This window comes from Pseudoliparis swirei, chromosome 4 (assembly GCF_029220125.1).
Source record: "Pseudoliparis swirei isolate HS2019 ecotype Mariana Trench chromosome 4, NWPU_hadal_v1, whole genome shotgun sequence".
Classification (NCBI taxonomy): domain Eukaryota; kingdom Metazoa; phylum Chordata; class Actinopteri; order Perciformes; family Liparidae; genus Pseudoliparis; species Pseudoliparis swirei.
In genome coordinates, this window is record NC_079391.1 from 10,477,473 (window position 1) to 10,488,011 (window position 10,539).

The following is a 10,539-nucleotide window of genomic DNA, read 5'->3' on the forward strand; positions in this document are numbered from 1 at the left end:
CTTCATTACCATCAGAATGAAGGGAGCAGGAGGACCGGAGGCAACAAGCCCACAATGACCTGAAGGAGCTGGACATCCACCGGCCGGCTGTTTAACCCTCTGAGACCCTCCACACGTTCACCGTCAGTTTATTCAGAGTGAAACTATCAAATGCTGTTTAGAGATGCAGATATTTCTCCACTCGTTCAAGGAGCATCAGTTCAGCAGCATTTAAACGTGATGCTACATAGTTAGAGTAAGAGACCCTGAGTCACATGACTGAAGGTGTCACTGCAGGTTCAGAAAAGATTCGATAAATGTCACAAATCTAACTTTATCTAAGATATAACTTATATACATATAACATGTTTTCAATTATTAGCTGGGTATTTACCTAAATAAATACTTTGGTAATTAAATGTAAATTAATTATTTTTAGTGGATATTTTCTCAATTGGCCCTCCAACTAAATTTGTGTTGTTTGTAAAAAATTCATATAAACATTTAAATAATTTCTTTAAAATGTTTTTTTCCACTGAAATTAAGTACATGCATCATAGTTTTGTTGTCTTTGTGGATTTTTTAAATTATTGTTTGTTCTTTTAAAAACCTGTGATTGACACACACTAAAACACTGTCTTCTTTCTTCGAGACATATCACACACACACACACACACACACACACACACACACACACACACACACACACACACACACACACACACAAAGAATCTCAAAGGTCAGAAACGTTGGTATAAAAGAGGGATCCAGTTTATCTTGAAGAGTTTACCGTCCCAGTCACACATTATTCCCACATAATGTTGACCTAATACCGCCACCTTGTGGAGTTACACCGGAATTTTAATTAAAAGGGAAACTATTTTAAACAGTCAAATGATTTGTTTGACGTCTGAGGGATGAATACGTTTTATTGTGCTTTCAAACCAGCTCGATTAAATAGAGAGAATAACTGCTTTTTGAAAAGATGGTGATGAAAAGTGCTCAAGAAATGTATAATTGTTGTATGTTCAGGAAACCTCATTTTGGATTGAGACCAGACTAAATCAAATGATAACCTGTTATTATCATGAATAATGACAACAATCAACAATAACTCTTATGATATTACTATTTTCTTCTTCCAGTATAATAAAATATCTTGATTCTCCAAACCCAAATGTTTGCTTTGCTGCGACCTTGTGGCGATAAAGGAGTGTAGGCTATAGCAGACTTGCGGGCAGCCTACACGTCATCACGTCTGATAGTTTAACAAACTGCTCACACAGCAATCTGTAGAGTTGTGGAGGATACCCACTCTTTTTCTGGAAGCTTACAGCATAACAGTTAAGAGTATACCCACTTCCTCCTCAGTAACCTACCCATCTAACAGCTACCTAACCGTACCCCCACCTCACCGACGACCACCCCCACCATGTGAGCAGCAAGGGCGGTGTAGGTCACAGTAGCACACATAAACTAACAGATATAAAAATTAAAAATATATGAATATATACAACAAAACAAAAGTCTATAAAACAGCAGAGTGTGTTAATTTAGGAAATTAAATGTAAACAATAAAGAAAGTGCAAATGTGCAAAGTATATGTAGTGTATATGAAGTTAGTAAGTTGTATAAAAGTTATCTGCTTCATCCCGGTCCACACCTCTCTCACGTTGTTCTGCTGGAGTTGAACTGGAAGTGACATGCACATTTGAAATGACCATAACTCATGGAAATGTACGCTATCGACGTAATTCCAATGGCTTCTGAACGCAAAGAAGTAGAGTTTCTCAATATTAATATTCAATAAAATGTTACTCATTATTTCTGGAGCCAACGTTTACCTTCTAGGAAAAAATAGTTTCCCCCAATATTATTGTTTAATCTAAACACTGAGTCATATGAAGGACATGTTAATGAGAGAAATGTATCATGCCACAGAAACATTTATACATAGAATTGGCTCAAAATTATTTTCCTTGCTACAAAGAGCAGGCCTATATGTTGCAGTAGGATATGGTGGATGTCCTGGATTGGCAGAAGGTTTGAAGAGCAAGCAGCAGCTGATGAGTCAGCAGCAGGTGGACAACTTGATGTTTTTCTTTGTACAGCTGTGTGGGTCTGAGAGTCAATGAGTGAAGCAATGGTGATGAACTAAACTGGAATTAGTGGTTTAGTGAAGTACAAATGTCAGTCAGACATGTCAATGTCACGGTGAACTTTTTAAAGTTTCGGCATAAACACACATTAGTGGTATTTGAGGGTTTAGAAACTGAACGTATGATGTCCTGTACTTGTGCATGACAGATGATTCAGGCAGGACTAGAGGGGAGGATCTGTTGAGACTTCAGAAACAGGCCCAAAAAGAACAAAACACAAAGAATATCCTCTCCCCAGCTTTGGGCTACAGATGGTGCTTAGCAACAACAACACACATGTGTGTAAAAACAGTGATATATGGTGATTGTTTAATTTCAGTTACTTGTGATTTATGAAAGTGTAGACAAAAAACAAAAAGGTCACATTGTATATTGGAGGTAGCCTAACATTCAACACTACAGCAAACAAATTGCTGAAGATTGTATCATAGTTACTTAAACACTTCCACCTTCAGAACAAGCAAGTTATGACCATAATACACAAGATCAAAGCATATGTACAAAAACCTATACATCATTTAAAAGAAATAATTACGATATACAATTAAAAAATCTAAATTTGTTTGCACAAATACTTTTGATTATTCACTAAACATCATTTATATACCTTATGTCAACAGTCTTCATTATTGACAAATAAAATTGCAAACATTATGAATGACAATATTCATCAATTTTAAAAGGCATGACATAAGATAGAGCTTTCTCTGGTTATTAAAGATAAAGTACAACAACTGATGTTTCACAGTTATTCTGTATATTATAATAATCTTTCACAACATTAACTTAGTGTCTTTGACTGCCCATCATCAGAACCTGATATTTTACATTCACTAAGCAGCTGCAAATCATAAGGAGTTTCATCCAAAAGGATACAGGGTAAATGTTGCTGAAGATTTCATCGAAAATAGAACCAGGTTTTAGTTGTGAATCATGTTTCCAATCATGAGCCATTTGATTACTACCATCATATCCTTAAGCTGCCTATCATTCACAGATCATTCGAGACAAGAGGGGCGGAGGAGGACCGGTGGGGTCCTTCCTTTGTAGAACAGCACATGTGTTAGGCGGCTCCTGTCATTTCACATCTGCAGCATGTTCAAAGTGATATGAGCGGCTCGATGTCTCTAACTTTGCTCCACGGTGAAGTTTGACTCGGATCTGTCGGACAAAAAGAAGAAAATCTCATTTTTAAAAGGGATTTTAAGAGCGCAAGGACCAAGTGACGTTGTCGAAGTGCGAGTGGCCTCACATGTCTGGGTGCTTGCGTGTCATATGGTTGTTGTAAGCCAAAATAGGAATGATGGTCTCCTCCTCCTCCTCAGGAACCTGAAACCGACACATGAGATCAGATCACGAGCCAGATATTCATCAGAGTAATTTCCGAGTCGAGTCTTTTTTCTTAAAAAAAGGTAGACACCCCCGTGCATTCGAAAAGCCCTCTTACCTCCCAGTAAGCTTCATCATCATAGCAGTTGTCATCAGCAGGGTCCCCCCAGATAGGCAACCTCAGAAGCAGACCTTTGAAAGAGAGAAAGAAAGCACTCAAACAAGGTTTCTCACTTCATTTTTGCCTTTTTTTTAATGCAAGTAGTTGAAATCTATTTTGCACCTAAGATAATAAAATGTAGGCAGTGTACAATTCCTCGGAAATGTTCATATTCAGGAGGAGCTAAACTAGCACTTTGTTTTTTGAAGACAACATTCCTAAAGATTTAGCTCCCCAACCCTAGTAAATAGCTTAATGTTTCCTAACTATGACACACAGAAACACTGACATGCCTTTTATTTTCATTGACATCATTTTTCATTATGTCGTTGTCAGATAGTATGACTCAATATATTGTACTAACCAACAGCCGTTCCTCCAACAACTCCAAATGCAATAGACACACACGTGCCAGCAGCCTGGAAGGCTCCCTGGGTTAATACACTTCTGTTTGCAAAATCGCCTTCAAAGTCAAACGTCTCGATCAACCTAGATAGAAAAATACACGTTTTAAATCCTACGAACAAGTGTGTATCTGCATGAATAGAAGAAAACAACGCCTGATGTCTGGGTGTGTGTCAGTTAGTGCACAAGTATTCACAATGTTAAGACAACAAAGATCAGGTTTTGTTAACTTCTAGGTATGTGTGTGTGTGTGTGTGTGTGTGTGTGTGTGTGTGTGTGTGTGTGTGTGTGTGTGTGTGTGTGTGTCAGTAGCTCACCCTTGCTTGCCATAGACCTCTTCAGTGGCAGCTGCAGCAACAATGGCGCCTATGAAGCCGCCGAGCATCCCCGGCACAGCATGCAGGTTGTGGATACCACATGTATCCTGGAGCTTTAGGTATTTCTCCAAGAAGGGCTGAATATGAGAAAAACAAATTATACATTAATGACTTATTATTTCATCACACCGTGGACTAAATGCATTTTCAAATCTTCTAAAATATAATAGAATCTATGTTGGAGCTATTTATTTAGACTTTTGTATTTAGTTTTATTGAAAAGCAATATTGATTATTCATTGCTTATTTAGGTTATGTTTTGATATGTGAGAAGGGCTTTTTTCTTATGATAGTTTTAGTTTAGTTCATTGTGATTGTTGTTTTAATTATATTTAGTTTTAGGATTCACTGATTGGATAACACTGGGCACTGGGCCGATGTTTTTTTACCAGCATCAGCACAGAAAGGAAGTGTCAGCATTTTGTTCTTTTTGTTTGTTTGGAAAATAAATTATCAGAATCATAACATACCGAAATGGACATTCTATTTGGCTGCGTCAACTCCGAAACCCACGGCACGTCAGTGGCAATTTGATTTATAGTTTTATTTGATTCCTAAGGACAAATGGCCACTACAATCTGCTTTAATTAAGTGTAATTTCAATGTGATTATTGAATACAAAATCCTCAGGTAGTTAAAGCCCCAAATTCCAAGAATCCACATTTAAAAACGTTATACAATTCATGTAAAGTGTCTCATTAAAACATCTATTTTTAAAAACAGTCTTGCCACAGAATTAAAAATAAAGGCTCGGAGGTGAAAGGCCGCAGGCTCACCGTGACGATCAGGTAGCCAAAGGTGGAGATGATGCCACAGCAGAAACCCACGATCAGTGAACCGTAAGGAGTGATCATGAACTCTGCTGCTGTTCCCATGGCAACGCCACCTGCCAGAGTAGCATTCTGGATGTGCACCTGTCGGATAAAACAGCGTGGTAATCATGAGACCTTGAGAAATACATAAATAGCATGCTGCAGATGTGTTGTTTATCAGTGACATGGCATCCTTGTTACCATGTCCAGTTTCCCTCTTTTGGCAGACGCGCTGGAGATGGCCACCGTGGTGAGCACAGAGGAGGCGAGAGCGAGATAAGTGTTGATGGCTGCTCTGTGCTGTCCGGAGCCGTGGTCCGTGATGGCAGAGTTGAAACTGGGCCAGAACATCCACAGAAACAGTGTACCTGTCAATCAAACCACACCTAGATTAACACACTTACAACTAGAATGGGCACTCGGTAGAGCGCATACCTTTGCATATCACAAGATTGGGCATTGAATTATGAACATTTTGGCATTAGTTGCATGCCAATTGGACAAAAATGTATCGTGCTATGGTAAAAAAAGAGTTTTACCTTTCCATGACCTTGACCTTGGACCCGATTGATCCCAAAATCTAATCAAATGGTCCCCGGATAATAACCAATCATCCCACCAAATTTCATGCGATTCAAGAACATTTTGACCTTTCCATGACCTTGACCTTTGACCCGATCGATCCCAAAATCTAGTCAACTGGTCCCCGGATAATAAACAATCATCCCACCAAATTTCATGCGATTCGGTTCAATACTTTTTGAGTTCTGCGAAAGATTTTGACCTGTTCATGACCTTTGACCTTTGACCCAATCGATCCCAAAATCTAATCAACTGGTCCCCGGATAATAAACAATCATCCCACCAAATTTCATGCGATTCGGTTCAATACTTTTTGAGTTCTGCGAAAGATTTTGACCTGTTCATGACCTTTGACCTTTGACCCGATCGATCCTAAAATCTAATCAACTGGTCCCCGGATAACTAACAATCATCCCACCAAATTTCATGCGATTCGGTTCAATACTTTTTGAGTTCTGCGAAAGATTTTGACCTGTTCATGACCTTTGACCTTTGACCCGATCGATCCCAAAATCTAATCAACTGGTCCCTTGATAATAAACAATCATCCCACCAAATTTCATGCGAGTCGGTTCAATACTTTTTGAGTTTTGCGAATAACACGCATACAAATAAATAAATAAATAAATGCACGGCGATCAAAACATAACCTTCCGGCATTTTCAATGCGAAGGTAATCAAGGAAGCGTGGTTGACAATGATACATGTAAACATGAAAAGATATTCCAAACAACACGTAAGTGTTAAACTGTCAAAATCAAATCCCTCACCAATCATAGCAAACACATCAGAGTGGTATTGAGATCCATTGAGGCGCTTGCTTTGGTTTAGGTTCGGTCGGTAGAGAACCCAAGAGATGGCCAAACCATAATACCCTCCAAAAGCATGAATTATCATTGAGCCACCAGCATCTCTGCACTGTGAGAGAAAGCAGCACAAAAAAAGAAATTCCAATGTTTGAGGGAATATTCTCCCTGCTTGGACAATATAGGCTCTACCTGCGGGAGGGTGTTGTTGGTAAGACTCACGTGAAGAAGGCTAAGGATGAGGTATTCTTCCACAGCAAACAGTGTCACGCCAAACAAGGTGACAATCATCAGCTGGACAGGGCTTACTTTTCCCAGGAGGGCACCGTAGGCAATCAGAGAGCTGGCAACGCAGAAGTCAGCGTTGATCAGACTGTGGGGAGAATGAAATGAAAAAAGATCAGAATAAGTGGAAACTTGAAACAAGCAAATCTGCATTGAACAGATTGTACAAGAATGCTTTGTCTCAGAGACCACGAGGCAAAATACGTTCTGAGATGGTGACAGCTGTGACAAAATGTCCACTTTGTTTATGAGACAAGGTGAAACATTTCTCTATCTCTTTAAAGATACTGCATGAGTTACATGGCCCACCTGTGCACACACCTGCGTCTGTCCAGTTTAAATGATTGATGATGCATAAAACGCTTTGCCTTTTGCATTCCTTACCTTTCTAGTCCAATAGAGATCTTCCCGGTGTTGGGGTCGAGCGCGTGGAACCAGCCTTGCATGAGAAGAGCCCACTGCACACCGAAGGAAGCGATCAGGAAGTTGAAGCCCACGCCACCGAAGCTGTAGCGTTTCAAGAAGGTCATGAGGAAACCAAACCCGACAAAGATCATGACATGGACGTCCTGGAAGCCTGGAGAGAGGAACATGAACACACTCGAGTAATGGAAAGATATCAACACTTATTTTCTACTTTGAATTAGGTTAATTTAATGAACGAAATAAGATAAAACAATATAATTAACTTTTTTTATTATTTTAAAAGGCGCAAGATACAAGATTATCTCTCATCAGCTCTCAGCTCGTCATGGTGGCTAACAGTGCTGACGGAGCAGCCGTGAAGGGAGCAACAAGGTGGGGGCTCCCAGGCCGCGGTCGGCTTCATTAGCTGAAACATTATGAGGGTGTGACGAGCAGCGGCCAGGAGCCCACTCACGTGCACACGTATGCACTAAACACACTTCCAGACATAATTCTCTGTGCTCATGCAGGTAGACATTACTCCAGAGTATATTTGATGCTTTTTGTAATGCTGTGAATGTTAAATACAGCTTTTTTGATTTGTAATTTATCCTGGAATCTTGAGATTGTATCAATTTAAAAATAAACACTGTCTATGATATCATGGCAGAGATCGCAACAAACAGGAAATACAGGTACTGGATAGCTAGAGGGTCAAAAGTATGCACAGAAGAATGAGTTAAGGGGGGAGAGAAACTCTTGTGAAATATTCAACCTTTAAAACCAAGTTCCACAAATTTTCCTTTTTCAAATTGACAATTTAAATATTGTTGTAAAAACAGCCTCCTTATATAATAAATCATGATGTTCACCTGACAATGCAGCCGTGTAAAAAACAAAGACAGAAAGAGAGAAAGTTAAATGAGTATAATTGCTACAATCTTGTTTCAAACTGTTGCAGCTGTAAGAATTTTTTTAATTTGTAGCTAAATAAAAATAAAAAATGTTGGTGCATTGCTAACATCACTGACACAGGATCATTAAAACAACACCTGCATGTAGACATGGAACTCTTGTTTGCTGGATCAATTTTTTCACACACTGTATAATGTTGTACTTACTGGGATATCTGAAGTAGAAGTCATTTTCAATATCGCTGGTGACGTTGTGGCTTACTTTAAATTCTATCCATTTTCGTACGTCTGATTCCTCATCGTACCGGATGAAAATTCCAAACAGTACAATCATAGCAATCTGCCAGACGAAGCAGACAGCCGGCAGACTAAAACGAACATTGGTGTTTTTTTCCCGGCAAAAAATGCGTGACAAAATTTCACCACAGTTCCCCATGTTGATAACTCTCTTCTGATGATGCTGTGATCACTCCTCGGCCAGGGCCCCGGCTCCACTGTGACTGCCAGCAGCTTCTCAGCAGGTATTTATATATATGCATATTCATGCCCATGGTCCTTTAAAGGGTGTGTGCTACTGTTCTGTACACATTACTGGGAATGGACAAACCCTCAGCAACAAAACCCCTCCTTATTGCACCTCCCATCTATCTTCCTCCACCCACAGGACAAGCTGGAAATGCTCATTCGAGAACTGGTACCAGCAGGTTCTTTGATCAGTTCAGACGCCGGAATGCCCTGCTGAAGCTTCTAACTTTCCACAGTGATTTTCCACTTTCCACATAACATTTTTGCACAATACTAGGCTATGCTAAGCTGTAATATATATTATTTACAAATCCCTCTTTTCACATCTGCTGAACTGCATCGGGTCCAGGGTGGGAAGCAGCAAGGAGCAGATGAATGATTTGACTGGCCGCTCAAAGCACTTCATGATCACAGAGGTCAGTGCTACCGGGCGGTAGTCATTCAAGCAGGTGACCTTGGTGTTCTTGGGCACAGGGACGATGGTGGTCCGTTTGAAGCATGTGGGGAGTACAGACAGGCTGAGGGAGAGGTTGAAGATGTCGCTGAAGACCCCCGCTAGCTGGTCAGCGCAACCCCTGAGGGCCCGACCTGATATCATAAAGACACGCACCGCAGCCTCACCCCGGTTCGTATGGATGTGAATGAATGTTGGTGGTGGTCGGAGGGGCCGTAGGCGCTGATTGGCTGCCTCGCTTCCGTCAGTCTGCCCCAGGGCAGCTGTGGCTACTGATGTACTACTGGGATGACTGTGTGTGTATGACTACTGGACTCTGGACTCTGTAAAGCGACTTCGGGTGCCTTGAGAAGCGCTATATAACATAAATGATTATTATTATTATTATATGCCATCCGGGCCAGGTGCCTTGCGAGGGTTGATCTTATTGAAGCAGCGCTTCACCTCGGCTACAGTTATAGTAGGCACACCACTGGTTGGGCTTTCAGGTAGCTCCGCTGCAGGGGGGTCACTGTCCCTCTCAAAACGAGCGTAAAAAGCATTCAGCTCGTCTGGAAGAAGGACAGAGGACTGGGTCTCACTGCAGCCCCTCCCTTTGTAGTCTGTAATGCAGGGCTATTCAACTTCAGTAGCAAGTGGGCCGAATAAGAAAATCACGGGGGGTGTGAGGGCCGCACAGAATATTGATAAAATAATGGCTAAAAATGAAAAACAGTAATGTATATTTCCACAGGTAAACAGTCACACACGAAAATGCGTCGGTATTGTGTGGCAAAAGTGTTGCGAACAAGCATCACTATAAACATGTTTCAAAGTGTAAATATCCGCTCAAGGTAACCAGTTGTTTCAGATCCCTTCAACCAAACTGTTCCCATGAAAACATAAGAAATGTGACTTAATGCATCAATATATAAATTACTTGAGCTGAAACTAATATCTGGTGGCGCAGTGCACAGTCTGCATGTCTTTGAGTGCAGACTCCTTTTGCGTGAAAGGGATCGAAACCAGGTCGGGCGATCTTTTTATTTTATTTTTTTCGAAAATGTATTTCTTCATCCGTGGCTGTGATGCGCTGCTCACTTATACAATCGTAATCGCCGAAATGGATATGAACGGTGGCTTAAAGATCTCCAGCAATATGTTTGTGAATGTGTGACGAATCTGGTGAGCGAGACAGAGCCCCGCTGCAGATGTGAAGAGAACACAACGCACGCGTAGGGAAACCAGTAGGTTTGAAAACCAGGAGGGGTGTAACACCGGCAACCAACCTGGGTGCGTAACATAAAGATGTAACCATACAGGTTTGGTTGAGGCAACAGTGAAACTCAATGGCTCTGGGTTAGATGT

The 10,539-nt window shown here is 40.8% G+C and overlaps 1 protein-coding gene across 1 annotated transcript; it reads right to left on the minus strand.

Moving 5' to 3' along the window:
• Positions 1 to 2,433: 2,433 nt before the first annotated feature.
• On the minus strand, positions 2,434 to 8,649 carry rhcga (Rh family, C glycoprotein a). Its single transcript, XM_056412535.1, has 11 exons — positions 8,421 to 8,649; positions 7,279 to 7,471; positions 6,832 to 6,982; positions 6,574 to 6,721; positions 5,423 to 5,589; positions 5,186 to 5,323; positions 4,350 to 4,486; positions 3,992 to 4,116; positions 3,586 to 3,659; positions 3,391 to 3,467; positions 2,434 to 3,299 (listed from the first exon to the last, which is right to left on the minus strand). Exons 1-11 carry the CDS (start codon positions 8,647 to 8,649, stop codon positions 3,266 to 3,268), a joined length of 1,473 nt encoding a protein of 490 aa, XP_056268510.1. The 3' UTR covers positions 2,434 to 3,265.
• Positions 8,650 to 10,539: the final 1,890 nt, after the last annotated feature.

What these genes read in the sequence shown, in the direction of transcription:
- rhcga (XM_056412535.1), bottom strand. Translation starts at nt 8,649, where the DNA reads ATGGGGAACTGTGGTGAAATTTTGTCACGCATTTTTTGCCGGGAAAAA. An exon ending in GAGGTCTATGGCAAGCAAGG is followed by an intron (nt 4,117 to 4,349) that starts GTGAGCTACTGA and finishes TTTTCTATCTAG; the next exon opens with GTTGATCGAGACGTTTGACT. An exon ending in ATGATGAAGCTTACTGGGAG is followed by an intron (nt 3,468 to 3,585) that starts GTAAGAGGGCTT and finishes TGTCGGTTTCAG; the next exon opens with GTTCCTGAGGAGGAGGAGGA.